We start from the raw sequence: 20,427 nt of genomic DNA on the forward strand, positions 1-20,427 counted from the left end.
AGGCAGCTGACTGATTAATTATCTCCATTGTGCGGGCAAAGGGAATATTCTTTTGAAGGTGAAAATGAAAAGCAGAAAAGGAAAGAAAAGAAACATATGAGAAATTAGTTGCAGTGCTTAGCTATAGCCAGATATATTAAGTCGTAAAGAAATCAATTGGGGACGGGAGGGGTGGGGAACGAAGGCGGGGGGCAGGAGAATTCAACATGCCAATTTTGTAATCTCTCTTCAGTCTTCAGGGGAAATGGAGGTATGGTGAATGCTTCATCAAAATGGCACTAGAGACGCTGCATCTGTTCTCAGCCCAAGCTCTTCCTGAGTTGATTCAGTGGTGTTGTCCAGAAAGGACTGAGACACAACTTCAGAGCCTCACTCAACAGAATGAGAAGGAAGTCCCCCAAACACAGATGGTCTGGTTTGTACATAAGAGGCCAATAGCCCACCTAGCACAGCCTCCTGTTCTCACAGTGGACAACTGTGATGGATGCATCACCTAAATTGGGCTACTGTGAAGAAATAAGGGAGGCTTTCAGAGGTAGAAATTATTATTATTATTATTAATTTCCCCAGCCACTCTGGGCAGCTTCCAACAGAATATTAAAAACGATACAGCATCAAACATTAAAAGCGAAACAATATTGGGGAAAACTGAAAAGCCCCCTCTCCCAAAAAATAAAGCCCACTGAGAACTCGACATTCTCAGTGGCCACAGAATGCTAAATATACGTTATGTTTGAGAAAGGTGGAATGGAATATTCTGGAAGTAGGTATGGCTGGCTGGAACTCCGAACATGAACATTTTGTTGCAAGTCCCTCTCACTCATCTAGATTTTCTAGAGGGTGGAGAGCATGGTTGTGGCACTGTTTTGCCACTCTGCTTTACCTTCCTCCATTTCCTGCCCACAAAACCTCCAAGCGCACCAAGTAAATCATGGGTAATAGAGTTTATGGAATCCCAAGCTGTGCTGATATCTGGAAGGGCATTGCAGTGGTATATGGGCTGCAGTAAAACGGAAAAGCGCCCTGGAGCTTCTGTCAATGGGATATAGTGGAGACGTATGATTAAGAGAGAGTTAAGGTGCATCAGACAATGAAGGAAAATAATGCCATATGACATATTAATAGATCCCAGGGAAGTCTTGTTAATCTACCAAAAAAAGCAAAAACCCAAGGAGCTATTTTAGCGCAATATTAGGAGTGAAGGGGAAAGACGATGACAACTTATTCCTCCGTGTGATTTTCATGGCCTAGTTTGCAAACAGACAGTGCAAGGCTGGAACATTTCAGATGCCTTTTTCATGATGCTTCCATGAGTCATAGACCTTAAGCTGAAGATGTAAAATTTCGCCAAGTATGAATTGCTCACTGATGATAGCCTTACATGACTGTTCCTCCCCACTCCCCAATTACAGTCACCTTGGAGTGGAAATCCAAAGGTTTGGGACATCCTTATTTCTCTGGACAACATATATTTGACAAATGCTGACAAATGAACTGTAGGCTGCAGCTCTTGAAAAGTTACCATGAGAATCAGAGTTGGCACACAAATTTTCCCTAAGCAGCATTGGAAGCAAGACTGACAAGTCCTGCAAAACATATGAGGATGATTTTCTTTTAAAAATAGTATTATTATTATTATTATTATTATTATTATTATTATTATTATTATTATTATTATTATTTGTAAAAACAAACAAACAAGCAAAAGCACAGATAACAAATGAAATACTAACAGTCATGATACATTGTGTAGCCCATATATTACTTGGAAATTTAATGCATGGGCATTCATTAACCTCGTGGAATTTGAGAGAGAAAGAGAAAGAGTTTAGATATCTCCATTGGGAATTACAGGCAGTTCTGTAATGTAAGCAGGGAAAGGAAGCTATAGAGATCTGACTAGCTTCAATTTTGTATATAGTCTAGTAGGAGCACACATCAAAGTGAGAACATATGAACATGAGCAGACCTTTCTCAGGTCAATGGCTGACGTAGTCCAGCCGCAGGAACTGAGTTGCTTTCCCTCAGCCTAACCTATCCCCCCCCCATATGTGACACTGAAAACCAAGCCTTTCATTTCATGGGCAGGGGCATCCCATTCCATTTTGCCACCTGAGGAGAAACGGGAATTACCACCTCCTGCCCCACTCCCTGCCATCACCCACTTCTGCCACTGGCTGTCGCTGAACTTGGCAGGAGCCAGGATGCTACTCAAAGCGTTACTGCCTAGCTACTGTTATGGAAAAGGAGCAATGTGGCAGCGAGCTGCAGCTGGCTGGAAAGCAAAACATGATGGGAATGCAGGGACTGTACCGTGGGAACAAAGGGACAGTCTATTCACACTGCTGAGCACTGGATTTAGCTCAGAGTGTAATTTGACCTGTACAGGAAGTACAGGAGGTGGAGTTTGTCTCTCTGCTGTTGGAGTCTGAAGAGACCAGACGCGTTTCTCTGTAACGCTGCAAAGACAGAAATAAAGGCATGTAAATACATTTCTGTCTATCTCTTTCCCCTCCCTGGGGGGAGCAGGGAGCAGGGAAGAGTGGTGTGTCCTTCTCACGCTGAGGAGGATCGCCGATCGCGACCTAGCCTGTATCCTGCCGGGAAACACAGACAGGGAGGTCAACAAGGAAATCAAGCCGGGTGCCTGAAGAGTGGCCAGTTTCTCCTGATAAGGCTTGAATTTCCTAACAGCTACTGCCCCCCCCCGGGGGGAGTGGAGCTGAATGGGAACACAGCTCTCAGGAATGCCCCCGTTTTCACAGAACTTTGCGGGAGCCAGGGTGCTTCTCAAAATGTTGCAGCTTGGCTTCTCTCCCCACCCCCATCCCAAGGGCAAATGTAGGGTACAGGAACGCCCTGGCTCTTTCATTTATTTATTTATTAAAATTAATTAATTAATTAATTAATTTTGTATACCACCCATCACCTGTAGGTCTCAGGACAGTTCACAACAACAAAAATACAAGATAAAAAAATGCTTTTTTTAAAAAAAAAACAATAACAAAATAGCCCCTCTCCTCCCACAAACATCTTTCCAGATCTTGCCAAATATGGTGGGAACTGGGGTGTTCTGTTAAAGGATCAGGGAAGATGAGTACCAATGCCACACACTAGAATGCCTCGCTGGTCATTGGCCCAGTCTAGAGGACTACTTTGCTGACATAGATTTAGCAGGAACCTTCTGCTTCCATGTCTTTTAATGCCTGCTGGAAACTTTTCTATCCCACCAAGCTTAAAAGGTAAAGGTAAAGGACCTGTAGCAATTAAGTCCAGTCGCGAACGACTCTGTGGTTGCGGCGCTCATCTTGCTTTACTGGCTGAGGGAGCCGACGTTTGTCCACAGACAGTTTTTCCAGGTCATGTGGCCAGGATGACTAAGCCGCTTCTGGCAAAACCAGAGCAGTGCACAGAAAGGCTGTTTACCTTTCCTCTGGATCGTTACCTATTTATCTACTTGCACTTTGACGTGCTTTCGAACTGCTAAGTTGGCAGGAGCTGGGACTGAGCAACGGGAGCTCACCCTGTTGTGGGGATTCGAACCGCCAACCTTCCGTTCGGCAAGCCCTAGGCTCAGTCATTTAGCCCACAGTGCCACCCACGTCCCCCCACCAAGCTTATGCAGGCAATTACAAATATATCTTTACATAAGAGTTAGCTGATTCCTGATTCTCTATCTATCTATCTATCTATCTATCTGTCTGTCTGTCTGTCTGTCTGTCTATCTATCTATATCTATCTATCTATCTATCTATCTATCTATCTATCTATCTATCATCTATCTATCATCTATCTATCTATCTATCTATCAATCATCCATCTATCTATCTATTTATCTATCATCTATCTATCTGTTTTATTGTACAGTTTTATGTATGCTTGTTGTAATCTGCGATTATATTTCAAATGAATAGCATATATCAATATTTTTTAAAAACAAATATATTCCTGAGCACAGGGCCAACTGTACACTTCGTATTTCTCTCTGCATATTGCAATCTGGTACTACCCCTCACAGCAATGGGGTGATGTCACACACCCTGACTGGTGCCAAGCAGCGGCTATTTTAGTTGTTCACAGTGGCACCAATGTAGTGTCACTCCAGGGCATTGTGGGAATTAAAATGACGGTCTGAAATGGGTGAAATATAAAGATTAGACAGGGGCCCATTGGGCTCCAACAGTCACAGCTGCTTGAGGAAGGCGACCCGCCTGAAATTCAATTCCAGCCGCTACTGTGTTCTAGTATGACAGCCAGAGCATGTAACTTGAGATGAACAACACTTTGGGAATGAGCTGTTGTGGACTTGAAAAGAAGCTAAACTGTTCCAATGGGAGCAGGTAAAGGAGTACCTACCACCTGTGTGTTGCCTGAAGCAACCTTGATGAGAGAAAATAGACTCTGAAATGTTATAATAGAAACTAACTACCCAGTCACTATGAAGAAAATGATCGCTATACGCTTTGAAGGTCCCTGAAGTCTTCAATTAGGGGGTTGTGGTTTTTGAGGGCAAGACTGCACTCAGAGAAAGGCCAACTCTGCTGTGCTGTTGCAAATATTATGGGATTCATTCAGGCCACTTTGGTGGTTAGCTTTAACAGCTCATTCGGGCTTCTTTTGTTTGAGTTGATGATGTGGATAATAGAGTGATTTGCTTAACCCCCAGACCTTCTGTCCTAGCCATTGTTCATGACCATAGCTGTCAACTTTTCCCTTTTCTTGCGAGGAATCCTATTAGGAATAAGGAGGGAATTTCCTTTAAAAAAAGGAAAATGTTGACAGCTATGTTCATTACCCCAGCAAGTATGTCCAAAGTCCGTTTCAGGGGCCTAATCTGGCCCACCAGTTGGTTTAATCTGGCCCCTGTGGCAGTTTATTTCCTGGGGTAAAATCCTGAAAAAACCCCAACAACTTCAATCCTAAAAGAAGCTCAACAACTTCAATCCTAAAAAGGTCAACAAGTTTGGTCGGCCCTCACTTCATTTCACTTCATCAAAATTGGCACTCTTTGAAAAAAGTTTGGACACCACTGTGGGAATGCTATGCAAAGCCCAACTAGGGCATCCAATAACATCTGGAAGGCCACAGGTTTGAGATCTTTTAAAATCCATTTTCCACTGACTACATTCTGCTGACTGCATCATCTCTGCACAAAATTTAAACAGCCGAGTCAAACTTGCTCGAAAAGTGCAACTCAGAATTATCCTCTCTAAATTTAAATGGTGGCTATTCTTCCAATATTTCCGGCCTGCACAAGAGCATTCAGCAAATACATGGGGGATATTTAATATCCAGCGGTACCCTTTAACATACAAAGGTTATGCAGAATCAATCAACATTTCACAGTATCTGGAAGTAGAGGTCAGTATTTCTGACAGTGTCTAAAATGCAAACGGTCAATATCATAGCAGACAGATGGTATATAATAGCTGGCGGTATTTGACAGTTTCTGATAGATAACTTGCCATTGAGTTTAGTACATTTTATGTCAACTTCACCCATTCATTTATCCCATCAAAACATTTGACTTTCAGATTTTGAGATCAAATCTTTGTTCCAAGATTCAGCACTAGGGTTCTGAGGTAAAAAGTGGCCATCAAATTCCACTTTGTAAAATGCATGGTTGTTGTTGTTGTTTTTAAAAAAGTTAATTTTTAATTTAACTATTAAACGTTGCTTAAATTTGATGGGGAAATGTTCTAATAAATTGCCCTGACTGCTCAGAAATGTTTCAAAAGATCTTGAATTTCACATCTGGACAGAGATTGCCTAATTTCTCTTGTCCGCATTCTGGTTAGATTACTGCAAAGCATTACATTTGGGTTTCCCTGAAGACAGTTCAGAAACTGCTGCTGGTGCAGGACTAAGCAAACAGACTGCTGACCAGGGAAAGATGATTCTGCATGCAACACCAATCCTGGCTTGACTTTGCTGGCTACAAGTTAGTTTCCAGGTGTACTTCAAAGTGCTGGCTTTGACCTATAAAACCTCAGGACCTTAAGGACTGGGCCTCTCTCTGAACCGACCAGACACTTAGTTCATCAGCTAAGATCCCCATTTGAGAGAAGCCTTCCCCAGGGAAGACTGTCTGGTGCAATTGTTGTCTGTTTTAAGGCACAAGGTAAAAACATTTTCATTTCCTCAGGGCTTACGTTTTGAATTGTGAGGGTATTAAATTATGTCAGTGGCCTTCTTGTGCATATCCTATAATTGAGGGTAGGTAGGACCTGGTCATTTTGAATGTATTTTGGAAGAGTTTTGGAAGGGCACAATCCTAAGGCTAGATCAACCGGCATGAAGGAAATTAGGATCCAGTGGCTCTCCAGCTGAGCCAGGAGGTTCCCGCCTGAGCTGGACAATGTTGGCATAATGCCCTCATCCCACCTCAGCCAGGATGCAGCTGCCTGAAGCTGAGACCAGTGGATCTCAAGTCAAAAGGGGCATTTTGTCCCTTTTGCTTCTCATCAGAGACCCTTCTCTACATCCCTACTCCCTGAGAAGTTCAGAGGATGAAAATACAAGAATGTACCTTTTCTCTAGTGGTTCCATTTGTGAAATGTTCTCCCAGGGAGGCTCACCATCATTATATGTCTTTAGACACCAGGCAAAAACCTTCCTCTCTACCCAGGCCTTCAGCCATTAAACAATCTATGGCCTGTTAAATGTGTGCGAGGGGGGTTATTATTATGATTTTTTTTATTAGTATGCTGTATTATGCTTTTATTGAGACTCTTGAGAGTCCCATGGACTGCAAGAAGATCAAACGTATCCATTCTTAAGGAAATCAGCCCTGAGTGCTCACTGGAAGGACAGATCGTGAAGTTGAGGCTCCAATACTTTGGCCACCTCATGAGAAGAGAAGACTCCCTGGAAAAGACCCTGATGTTGGGAAAGATGGAAGGCACAAGGAGAAGGGGACGACAGAGGATGAGATGATTGGACAGTGTTCTCGAAGCTACAAACATGAGCCTGACCAAACTGTGGGAGGCAGTGGAAGACAGGAGTGCCTGGCGTGCTCTGGTCCATGGGGTCACGAAGAGTCGGACACGACTAAATGACTAAACAACAACAAAATGTTTTTATTTTTATGCTGCGCAAATTATGTTCTTAATGTTCTACACTGCCCTGGGATCTTTGGATAAAGGGTGGTATATAATTAATAAATACATAAATAATTTTGCGGGGCTTGGGGGAGGCAGGACTGGGGTGGGGGTGGGGACTAAGGTTGGTTCTTAAGTCCATTCAGCTCCATCACATGACCTGTCAAGCCAGCGAGAAAGGGTGGTGTAATTCAAGCTTTATTTCAAAGACTTGTTTTCCCTCTGACAGACTTTGGCTGGCTCAGGCAGCAGTAGCCCTGCTCCTGAATGGAGTTTTGATCTGGTGTGTTTTTAAACTGACTTCCCATATTTTACAGTGGCTTCTCATTTTTATGATAGCTCCCTTAGTTTCTCATAGAATCATAGAGTTGGAAGAGACCGCAAGGGGCATCGAGTCCAACCCCCTGCCAAGCAGGAAACACCATCAGAGCACTCCTGTCATATGGTTGTCAAGCCTCTGCTTAAAGACCTCCAAAGAAGGAGACTCCACCACACTCCTTGGCAGCAAATTCCACTGTCAAACAGCTCTTACTGTCAGGAAGTTCTTCCTAATGTTTAGGTGGAATCTTCTTTCTTGTAGTTTGGATCCATTGCTCCGTGTCCGCTTCTCTGGAGCAGCAGAAAACAACCTTTCTCCCTCCTCTATGTGACATCCTTTTATATATTTGAACATGGCTATCATATCACCCCTTACCCTCCTCTTCTCCAGGCTAAACATGCCCAGCTCCCTTAGCCGTTTCTGTTTATTTACCTTTTATATGATTTTAAAATCTTTGCTATGTCCATTTTTGTTGTTTTGTAAGGCCCTTTGAGACACCTTGGTACAAAAATGTGACTAATAAATTATCATCATCATCATCATCCTATAATATAGAAATAAGGCATCTACTGCCAATCCAAGGCTTTTTCATGCAACAGCTTCTGTCCATGCTTAGCTTTGCATATGCCATTCCATTCTTACCACATCTCTCAAACGATTTCTCTCAAATCTGCAAATAAGAAATCAATTACACAATAGCATTAATGAAACCCAAGACAAAAGGCTTGTCGTGCACCGCTTGTGGTTTATCCATTGATTCTTCTTGATACTTCAACTGAACAATTTATCAAACGTAGCTGGTGGTTGGCCTCCGTTCAAGAACAGCGTCGTACCAGAATTAAATCCAATCAGAAAATAAATCTGTTTCAACGTTGCGTGTTTCAAAGAAGGAACTTTTCTTTGGAGACCTCAGAAAAAGGGCTAAATGATGCATTTTCATTTTGAGTGAAAGGAGGAATGTAATTCTCATCCACAGCTGCAGCAGAAATCTTGACAATTTACTTCACAGAGTGAAATTAAAAACAAAATAAACCCCCCAAAACACTCATCTGAGGAATGTCCATTCTTTAAAAATTTATTTTGGCGTATTCCCCCTTCCCCAGACAATGATCATCAAATTATCTAATGTTTGCTTACATTATATAGCAGCTGTCTATAACAATTCATTATTAGAGAAGTGGAAGGGACTAATACAATGAACCAATATCACAGGGGAAAACAATTTGCAAAACATCAAAGAGTAAACTGACGTCACGTTTGACAGCTTACTAAAAAACCCCACAACCCTCTTCTTTGAGGCCTTTTCAGAACATATCTGGTAAAATGACAAGCAGAACATTAAGAATGTCTTGTTGTGATCTAATTACAGCTGTTGTACTTTAATTTCAGGGATATATTTAACCCATGAGGTGGCAAACACCCACTTATTGAATGCTGAATAATGTAACAATGCTCAATGAGAAAAACCACCTGCAGTTCTAGTTGCGGTGGTTCCATTTCTGAATACATTTAAGGAATGTATTCAACATTTATGCGCAACGGTTGCTTACAAGAGCCTCCCATACCCAAGAGAAATTGTGCTATACATTTTACTGCAAGGTTTACAAGAGCAGAACCCTCCGTATGTGCTCCAATTATACCTTCTTCTTCTTTTGCAAAATGAGCTGGTAACTCTAACACTAACCAAGATCTCCAAGAAAACACTGCATGCCTTTATTTTGGCTCCAAGGCCAAATACATCTCAGCAGAAATGGGGAGCCAGTGGCACTTCAGATATTGTTGAACTCTAGCTCCTATCAACCCCAGCCAGAAAGTCCAGTGGCCAAGGATGATGGGAGTTGGAGTCCAATAACATTGGAGGGTGACAGGCTCTCAGTCCTTGCTATACAGCAAAATGGGCAATGTATCACTGACTATCAGGTTGGCAGGGGGAACAGCAGCATGGAAGGTCTCTTGACTTCATGTATGTCTTGTGGATTTCCTAGAGAGATCTGGCCTTTGAAGAGATCTGGTTGCCCATTGAAAGAAGCAGGACGATAGACTGGGTGGGCCGTTGGCCTGACTCATCTGGAAACTGTGTTCTTAAGAGGCATGCACAGACTTGAAGCTGTTCTGAGAGCAGCCGATCTCTCAGTAGGCAATCAAGTGGCTTCTTTATTTAAAACCAGCTTAAACGTTTAGCCAGGTGATCAGCTAAAAATAAGTCGTGTGTGGGTGTGTATGTGCTTTTCTCTTGAACATAGCAGGGCAGTTTTGCAATCACGTCCAAGTTTGGGGGTGAATGCCAGGCATATTGTGTGGGTTCCTCCCTCCCCCCAGCAAAGCAACATCCCTCATCTGCAGCGTGAAACCAGGTTCACAGGTGGTGTGATTCAAATGAAAAACGCCAGCAGTGCTATTTTTCTAGAAAAAGAGGTGCCAGAACTCACTATGAACGCCTCCCTTGTTCTCTTATAATGGCATGACAATGGTGCCCACCTAAGAGGTGTCAGAACTGAGTGCCAGTGAGTTCCGGCTGGAAAGAAAAAGCCCTGAATACCAGGAAGCTGAGTACCAGTTTAGCTATCTAACAAACTTTCACAGATTAAGATAACGGCACCCTTGCTTACATCTCAGTCCCAGGTTTTGAAGCCAGTGGGACCCACTTTCTTCAATACACCCTTAACCCTCCTTTCTTCCAGCACTACTTGCTACCTGCTTGTTTGCAAGGGACCAGATGGCAAGAGTTGCTCAGTGACTCATCACATCCAGACCTTGAGGTGTGGACCCCTGCATAAGCACTACCATACGCTTGCCTAGTCTGGCATCCTGTTTCCCACCATGGGCAACCAGCTGCCTATGTAGAACATTGTTCCCCAGCAACTGGCATCTCTGGCTGTGGAGGCAACACATAGCTCACACGACACAACAGCCTTCTCTTCCATTGATTTGTCTAATCATCTTTCATTGCCATTTTATATGGTGGCCATCATCACATCTCATGGTAGGAAATTTCATAGTCCAATCATGCACTCTGTGAAGAAGGGCTTGGGCTGACTCTCCTGACAATCAGCTTTGGGTTCCAGTATTAGGGGTGAAGACTCTCTATCTATATCTATCTATTGACTCTCTATCTCTATCATCTATCTATCATCTATCTATCTATCATCTATCTATCTTTCTATCTATCTATCTATCTATCTATCATCTATCTATCTATCTATCATCTAAATATCTATCATCTATCTATCATCTATCTATCTATCTATCTATCTATCTATCTATCTATCATCTATCTATCATCTATCTATCACCATCCATATCTATATCTATCTATCACCATCCATATCTATATCTATCTATCACCATCTATATCTATATCTATATCTATATCATCTATATCTATATCTATATCTATATCTATATCTATATCTATATCTATATCTATATCTATATCTATATCTATATCTATCTGTCTATCTATCTATCATCTATCTATCTATCATGATATTCACATTGCCTATTATTTTACTGAAGATCACAGCCTGTGCATGCCCTACTGTGATGACAAGTCTTCTCCATCTGCTGCCCACTATAGCTGTTGAGTTTGCAATAATCTATCCTGCACTGACTTATGAAACTGTTGTAGCTCACTATCACCTCTTTAATGCATGCATGTATCTCATGATAGATCACCTAGGGCTGAAGACAGAACATTATTTTTCCTGTTGAGGGTCACATTCACTTAATGGTTATCTCTCAGGCTGACATACCAGCAGTGGGCAGAGTTTGGTGAACCCAGAGAGAAAAGTGGGTGGGATATCTCTGCCTGCCTGCCTGCCTGCCTGCCTGCCTCTCTCTCTCTCTCTCTCTCTCTCTCTCTCTCTCTCTCTCTCTCTCTCCCTCTTTCTGTCCCACTACTTGTCTCTCACTTCCATTGGCCAAAGGCCATACATGTGGAGTTTTAACCTGGGGAAAAAAACCTTAAGGAAGTTTAATCCTAAAATAGGTCTAGTCTAGCTACATAGAATATAAGTGACTCCAAACCATTCAGCAACATTTACTAATTAGATAGGTAGCTGTAAGATGCAAGTGTGAAAAAAGGAACTAGTGCAGTGTCTGATATATAGGTGCACATGCTAACAAAATGTTGTGGTTTGGTTTTTTTAAGTGCTCTCCTCTACAGCAAAATAGAGACAGATACCAAAATGCAGTGAGCATCCTCAGTCAGTGGGGACTCCTGGAGCACAATGGATCAGTGCCACAGGTGGCCCGCAGCCTTGTTCTCCCCTTGAGAAAGAGATGGACTGCCTCACTTAAAAAAGTAAGTTCAAAGGTACATAAACATGTGTGTACATGTACATCTTCATCCTGAACCTTTGGGGAAACAACAATCCTTCTCTGTGCCTGGTGGTAACATCACAGGTGCTAGCCTGTACGTACAACTCTGTCACAATGATAAAACAATCTGCATGAGAGAAAGAGGCAGCTATTCCATGCTTTAATGTGAAATAATGCAGAAAACCTGCAGAACCTCTTATCCAAGGGCTAGCGGGGGACAAGGGAGGAACCTTGGGCAGCAAAGGTTCTATTTGCTAACCAAATGCCAAGGTAGTTTATTTTGTGCATGGATAATACTTTCAAGATACTATAGAAAACGATTTGGCAGGAAACGATTCCAATGATTCCAAGATTCTTGCCCAAGATACTTTTCTAAAATAAAGGATAAAAAATAATACTTCATTGTACTTACACATATGTTGACAAATATGCAAAGGCAGTAAAAACAAGCAGTCGCTTCGCATGAATTCCGAACGTTGATTCCTCTTTGATTATATCGGATAACTTATTGATAGAAAGACGCAACAAATAAAATATCTCACTCATCCCTCCCCCCAGGTCTATTTTGAAAGATGTGGAGGGGCGACCCCCCAAAAAAAACATTTATACCTTCCGGTGGGAATAAACTTCAGGAAAGAGCTCCAAAATTTATTGCCATTTTTAACTCTGTGGCTCCCTGTTTGTGGAATACTCTCCCCAGAGAGGCTTGCCTGGGGCCTGCATATCTTTAGACACCAGGCAAAAACTTTCCTCTATAATGAGGCCTTTGGTCTTTAACTACCTGTGGCCTTTTAGTAGTGGCTGGGATGTTTTTGATCTATTTCTCTTTCCTCTTGGTTTTCATGTATCTATGCGGGGTTCACTGTCTGTTTGTTTGGTTTTTTTGTAAGTTGCTCTGGGTTGCCGTGGGCAAGAGAAAGCAACTGATGGATGGCGGCTAACGGATTGAAGTTGAATCCTGACAAGACAGAAGTATTATTTTTGGGGAAAAGGGGCGGGCTGGTGTGGAGGACTCCCTGGTCCTGAATAGGGTAACTGTGTCCCTGAAGGACCAGGTGCGCAGCCTGGGAGTCATTTTGGACTCACAGCTGTCCATGGAGGCACAGGTCAATTCTGTATCCAGGGCAGCGGTCTACCAACTCCACCTGGTACGCAGGCTGAGACCCTACCTGCCCGCGGACTGTCTGGCCAGAGTGGTGCATGCTCTAGTTATCTCCCACTTGGACTACTGCAATGCGCTCTACGTGGGGCTATCTTTGAAGGTGACCCGGAAACTACAATTAATCCAGAATGCGGCAGCTAGACTGGTGACTGGGGGCGGCCGCCGAGACCACATAACACCGGTCTTGAAAGACCTACATTGGCTCCCAGTACGTTTCCGAGCACAATTCAAAGTGCTGGTGTTGACCTTTAAAGCCCTAAACGGCCTCTGCCCAGTATACCTAAAGGAGCGTCTCCACCCCCATCTTTCGGCCCGGACACTGAGGTCCAGCGCGAGGGCCTTCCGGCGGTTCCCTCATTGCGAGAAGCAAAGCTACAGGGAACCAGGCAGAGGGCCTTCTCGGTAGTGGCGCCCGCCCTGTGGAACGCCCTTCCAGCAGATGTCAAAGCGATAAACAACTACCTGACATTCAGAAGACATCTTAAGGCAGCCCTGTTCAGGGAAGTTTTTAACGTGTGATATTTTACTGTATTTTTTGTTTCTATGGAAGCCGCCCAGAGTGGCTGGGGAAACCCAGCCAGATGGGCGGGGTACAAATAATAAATTATTATTATTATTATTATTATTATTATTATTATTATTATTATTATTATTATTATTATTATTATTATTATTATTATTTCATGAACAACGACAACACATCCCAGATGTCTTCAATCAGAGCAACACAATCACGGCCTTTCAAAACTGAATGATGTGTGGGGAGACATCCCTCCACTTTCATCCTAACTGCTGCCTTGCAATTATAGAGTTGCAAGCTGGATGGAGCTTCTTGATCCCTCTCCTATATGAGATGGAGAACCTGTGATCCACCAGATGTTGTTGTAAACAAACCCCCACCAGCCTCAGCCAGCATGATCCACGAATGAAGAGAGTTGCAGTCCAACAACATCTGGAGGGCCAGTATCCCCTTCCCTGCCCTAATGAAGGCATGCATCATCATCATCCAGTGGTTTCTTACAAGTCTTGGGGCCTTGTATAGGCTGCTCAGGGCTGGGGAGCCTGTGTCCAGTGCTCAAGGATGATGGGCGTTGTAGTGCAGGAACACCTGGTGGGCCACAGATTCCCCAGCCCTGACGCAGCTCTTCCACTTGCAAGGGTTTTCCCATTTGGTGTAACGGAGGAAGAAAATCTCCAAAGGAATCTGCTCCCCCTTCATGAAAACAAATGCAAGCGCTCATACACCCGATACTTTCATATGTGCACAGGAATTTACAGGGAGCTTGAGACAGGGCACACGCTAGATATGCCCCAACACAGAGCTGAAAATTAGGAATGTCAAGGGTTGCAACACCTGTGACTGTGATTTTGTGCAGCCACATATATACATGTGTTCCATTTCCAACTGCGCAGGATCACGGCCATCCTGTGCTTTTGTGAGCAAGTAAAAAATAAACTTTACATTTGCATTAGTCCCTTCGTAATTCACAGTTATAATAAAATCATTGGCTGCCCAAAGTAAAGGGGGGTGTATAGCGTTGGGTATCATTTATTTTTAACTAATAAACATAAACAAGACCAGAGAGAGGGAATATGAATGAGGATGAGAGAGCTAAAGTGAGATATATGACCACCAGGAATCTAGGACAGAAAATTATTTTGTCTTCTTACTGTTAAAAAAAATCCATCAACCTGGTTTTCTATGGGTTTTGGGGTTTTTCTGTTCTTCAATGTGTAATCTTGGTTTACAACAATTCATTTATATATTTCTTGTGGTCATCTCCCCTCCCCCCGGATTTGTTTCCATTACTCACATAGCAAAATACAATCTTCTGATTAAACAATAGTTATCCGATGGCAAACAATTCTTTTTATTGGTTTACATTTGGCAGGTCACAGTCACAACCACGTCAGGCAGAAATTGCACATAGACCATCCTGAATTTTGAAGACTTTCCCTGTGTCATCTTCTACGAGGGAATTTTAATAACTGGGGCCATTAATCTATCTGTATTGTGTGCTTTTTAAAAGGAAAGGAAAGGAAAGGAGAACTAAAGGAAGCACTTGAAAATTTAAAAAAGGGTCCATTTTCCACTTTCGTATTTAAACTCGTATTTGATGTGCTAAGAGCTGGATTTCTGAGTGTTTATTTGCTGTATAACCTTTTCTTGTAATTGTCAAATATTATTTGAAATGTGTGTTTAAAAATAAAACCTGAAGTTGTTGTTTCCAGCAACCAACTTTTTGCTGCCTTGCAAATGTTGGCTGGAAAACACACAGCCCAGTCTTATATATGTTTACTCAGAAGTAAGTCCCAGTGTGTTTAGTGGTGCTTAGTTACTTCCAGGCAAGAATGTAATCGGTTGCAGCTTGTGACTTACACTTTCCTAAGGAATTCAATCGTGGAGTCGCAACCCCAAAGTGATGGTTGTTATTTGTTTATTATATTATTTTTAGCTGTAGAAGGCGTACCAAAGTCTTCAAAAGCCAGACTGATCTCAAGAAATAACTCTTTATTCTGAGACAGTTACCATTACTTCATTAAAAAAATGACAAAACAGCAATAAACATTTGAGCTCTTTAATGAGCAAATATCAGGTCTCTTAGCATTGGAATAATTATAATATCCATTATCCAGATTAGCTTTATTTTTTCACTCAGCGGCCAACATGAATGGCCCAGAAGTACAAAGATTTTATTTCCCCCCATCAAGTAGTATACAATTTGCTGTGTGTGTAATAAGCTTTCAATCTTGAAAAAGAGTAACTGAAAAGAAACATTTCTGTTACTGCAGTTAGTTTGTCAGAGAAAGTTCTGCGCGTTATCTTACAAACTATCAAAATTGCTAGTAATTTGAAAAAATGCAAAATAAAAAAAAATCACGTAACTTTACTCTAATAGAAATATAATACAGGAAAAGAGAGAAAGTATTCCTCAGGGATGTGCTCTTTAGTCCATCTCAATTTTTTTCTCTTTTTTAAATATAAATGTACATCTGATTACACATACAAACATTTTGTTTTTTGTTTTGTTTTTAAATGACCGTGACATACCATTTCTTTAAAATCCAAAAGTAACAGGGGGGAGGGATACAAAGACCTTCCTCTCATTTTAGACCATTCCTTTCAAAACAGGACAATATTAAGTAAGATGCAGAAGTAAAACATTTTCCAGATGGTGACTTCAATCCTCCCATAGCCTCTGTATCAATATTTGTACTCTGCAGAGAGATCTCCTTTGATTTTGAGCGAGTTTACAGGAATGCTGAAGAGTAAATGCAGAAGAAAAAAGGAATACCTCGGAAATCCTAGGAATGAACTTCCTCAGTGCAATATAACAAAGTCAACAGAATTACTGAGAGCTGTAATAGTTGTGATTTGGGCAGGGAGGGGATGAGGGCATCTTTACACATTGCAAAATATTCCTTGCAAATAAATCTTTGGATTATTTTTTTAAAATTTTATTTTACTGGTATAAACGCAAGAGGTTGTAATGAACCTTCAACAACATGTTAAGTGCTTCATCAAAGGATGCCCTAGTCACATTGTTATCACTATAAATTAGCTGGGTGGAAAGAAAAGAGAGCATTTAGAAACATACAGAGTTGCCTTTCATGTTCTTTTGGGATTCCTATCCGGGTTTGTTCTCTGCTATGCACCAACCGTACCATCAAACACTTCTAAGACATTCCGTAATGCCTTCCATTACTGGGAAGCTACTGGGAATTTCGGGGTTGTCGATTATGGTTTTTTCCCCCTTGAAAACAAACCTCCTTTAGGTTGCGCCAATTGAGGAAAGAAGCTTCTGTTGAGAACTCCAATGGGACAAGAAGAATTTTTTAATTACGGCTTAATCAGCAGCACAGCCACCAAGCATAATAAATTATCATGCACATCGTGCTAAAATATCCGGTTTCCTTTATTCCCGCAATGTTTATACTGACAGCACTTATGTGATAACCTGCCAGACTATGAAAGCTCATTTCCTTTTTTCTCCCTTTTCCTTTTTTTTTTAAACTGGCAGATCTCAGCATATAAGCCCCTTTCTAAGGCCTTTTAACAGCACTAGTGCTTTGTATACTTATCCAAATATGTAAATATGGTCTACACAAGAAAACAGTTCCAAATAAAAACTGGTGAAAATTATCTGACATTCCATTAACGTGTCCCATTGTGCATATTCATAGAACTTTTTAATTTCAGTCATAGTTTCTTTCCCACTTTTGTGTTGCACATGCCTAATTCCATTATGTAACTTAAATCCTCAAAAAATTAATACTCGAATGTGAATGAAAAAAGTATCATTCAGGACAACTGCTTCAAGCAATTGCAAAAAAGTTATAATTTCTTTTTTTTTCTCTTTTTGTTAAAAGTTCATTTGTATATATGTACAGTTCATCCCCCCCAAAATCCCCAAAGTTCTTGATATGTATATTCACATCATATTTCTCCATATTTAAATAGTAAGAGTCTTGTAGGTTGAAAGCCAAGTGAAGTCTTCTGTAATTATAACCCACTGTAATCCACACACACACAAAAAAGTTTGTTTCACCTTGTCTGGCTATACCCTAGTTGTTGAATGTGAATGGGGGTGCGGGTGCGGGTGTGGGTGAGGATGGGGCAGTGTGTTATTCTGTCCACCAGTAAATGTATTAAATGTGTGTAAGGGTTGAATCCCAGGTATAGTGTTGGGTATCATTGTAATGGTGTTGGGGGTCATTAAAGGAATATCATCAGGTGACCGCCTCATAGCTAGTGTGTAGTCTGGGGGGCAGGCGGTCCTGAGAACCACCTCATGTGGATGGATGGATTCACATTCATGACCCAAGTCAGTGTGCTTCATCTGGAGGGACATTATTTCCTCTTCTTGTGCGTGTGTAAGATCATTGGTAGTTGTACGCTGCGGGCTGCATCTCCGGTGGACGTCGTGCCTCCTCTTGTCCTTTTTGTAATATAGAGCTGCAAAGGCTAAAATGTTCAGGAACAGCAAAGATGCTCCAACAGCAATAGTTACACTCAACTCCGTGGAGTAGTCTCTTTGATCTCCTGAAATTAGGCTTGGCGGTTGTTTGGGATCATCTTGCTTGGCTGTAGGAAAGGCTGAAGTTACGGGTACCAGATTTTTCCGGGTTGGTCTGAAAGTAATATCAGTTGATGGCACTTTAGTCGTCGTAGAGGTATACTGTGAAATGTCATTAAGATTGTGCAGGTGAGGTACCAGTTCCAACCACAGGTTCACCTTGTTGGCCCTGTAATGTTCTTTCACTCGCGGCTTTAATCCAATGTGAAGGTAAAGCTGGTCTTTCTGAGAGTATCTGGTCCATGCTACTTCCTCAAAGCGGTTGGGTTTCGTGTGAATGAACTTAGTATCTTGTGGGACAGGCTGGTTCGGATCCCTAGGGAGAAAAAAGTGGACACGTTCAATGTTACTGAAAATGGCTCCAGCTTTGGTGGAAAAAACACCAATCACAAGTGGGGAGAACATCATTACAGTGAGGTCCTGGTTGCAGGCTTCACATGGGCATCCTGCCTGAGACTGTGAGAACATGATGTGGACATAGGCAGGCCTTTGACCAGATCTAGAAGGACTCTCCTTATGTTCTCTTCCCCCGCCCCACAAATATTTCATATACAGTGGTACCTTGGGTTAAGAACTTAATTCGTTCTGGAGGTCTGTTCTTAAACTGAAACTGTACCACTTTAGCTAATGTGGCCTTCCGCTGCCACTGCGCTGCTGCCACATGATTTCTGTTCTAATCCTGAAGCAAAGTTCTTAACCCAAGGTACTATTTCTGGGTTGCAGAGTCCGTAACCTGAAGTGTCTGTAACCTGAAGCATCTGTAACCCAAGATACCACCGTAGTGTCAGCATTTTTAAAATAAAACATATTATGAAGTTGGCTTTTGATCAGCAAAACATTAGGGAGAGGCCTCAGCTCTTAGTAATGCCATAGCATCTGTTACATGGTCAGATAAAATATAATATTTTTTATTTATTTATTTGTACCCCACTCAGCTGACTGGTTTGCCCCAGCCACTCTAGGCGGCTTCCAGCATATACAAAAACATAATAAAACATTAAACATGAAATACTTCCCTATACAGGGCTGCCTTCAGATGTCTTTTAAAGGTTGTGTAGTTACTTATCTCCTTGACATCTGATAGGAGGGTGTTCCACAGGGTGAGTGCCACTCCTGAGAAGGCTTTCTGCCTGGTTCCCTGTAAACCTCACTTCTCACAATAAGGGAACAGCCAGAAGACCCTTGGAGCTAGAGCTCAGGGTCTGGGCTGAATGGTAGGGGTGGAGACACTCCTGCATGTATAATGTAAGAGGAGTCCAGATAGATCAGATCAAGAGCTGAACTTCATTCTTTTGATAGTTGCCTACCAGGTGTCACCATGAAGCCCACTTGCAGGACATGAAGTCAATATACTTTCCCCACTATTGACTTCCAGCAAGTGGTAATCAGTGGTGCAGTGTCTTCTGAAGATAAAAGTTTCACGCAGCCTTTGATGCTAAATGCATGACGGATTCGTGTCGTAACAGTGACTGAGCTAAATGAACCAAATACTCCTGCTACATTTGCTGCCCATAAGAATAATAACAGTAAGTCGAACCTGCAACAAAATCTTGCAGTTTGGAGTACTCCTGCTCACTACTCTAGCCAGCCAGCCAAGTCCTCTCCAATACTTCACTCCATATTCGTTCCCACTTGCTTTTATGTCCCCTCCTCTCAACAATCAGTTAGCATTTCATGACCACTGAGCAGCCTCCCTCCTCACTGAGAAATCCTGCCCCCAAACCCAGTGAATGTTCACCCTTCAGGTTATTCCCAAGCTTATTTCCACCTCCTCTCTCATGCTTGGGTGTTGCCATTTTAGCTACATAAGCAAGAGCAGTCACCACCAGAACATTGGAACTAGAAGAAATGATTAACATTCATGTGGCAATTTTTGAAAGTTCAAGACACTTTACATTCATCATCCCTTTGCAATTATTACAACAATGCTATAAAATAGGGCAGCATTGTCCTCATATTATTCATGGTGGGGGGAGGCTGAAGGAGAGAGACGTTTTGCCAGTGAGCTCATAGCAGCAGAGGTGAAATGTGAAGTGGGGACCAACGGCGTTAATCTGTATAAGGCAGCTTCCTGGTTTTTCCCCCAATATAATAATTACGCACATTATTGTTTCCATGCACCTTACTTCTAAAATAGTTAAAATATTGAAAATGTTAAAATTGAACAAGGGCGTGATTCATTCTCTCATGGTTGCAGCTGCACATATAGGGTAATATCACCCTGGCATCCAATGAAGCCCATTCTCCTCCTGGTTGTCTTTTGAGTTTAAGTGTTAGGCATCATTTACAGCTGGTTGGGATGTCAGTCTAATCCTTCCATATAGTGAGAACAGAATCTTAGAATTGTAGCGTTGGAAGGGACCCTGAAGGTCATCTATTCCAACCCCCTGCAATGCAGATCTGATCAGATTCATTTATTTAGATTTAGTCATCAGACTATCTCAAATA

At 42.0% G+C, this 20,427-nt stretch overlaps 1 protein-coding gene across 9 annotated transcripts in view; it reads right to left on the reverse strand.

Annotated features, from left to right (window-relative positions):
- Positions 1–15,466: 15,466 nt before the first annotated feature.
- Positions 15,467–20,427, reverse strand: part of NLGN1 (neuroligin 1) — a 648,973-nt gene continuing 644,012 nt past the window's right edge. For all 9 annotated transcript variants that reach the window (XM_081190128.1, XM_081190131.1, XM_081190135.1 and 6 more), the window contains one exon: positions 15,467–18,295. In XM_081190128.1, coding sequence (XP_081046254.1) covers positions 17,461–18,295 — 835 coding nt within the window. In that variant the 3' untranslated portion in view covers positions 15,467–17,460. The remainder of the gene's footprint in view (positions 18,296–20,427) is intronic.

Source organism: Podarcis bocagei, assembly GCF_964188305.1.
Source record: "Podarcis bocagei genome assembly, chromosome: 4".
Taxonomy (NCBI): Eukaryota; Metazoa; Chordata; class Lepidosauria; order Squamata; family Lacertidae; genus Podarcis; species Podarcis bocagei.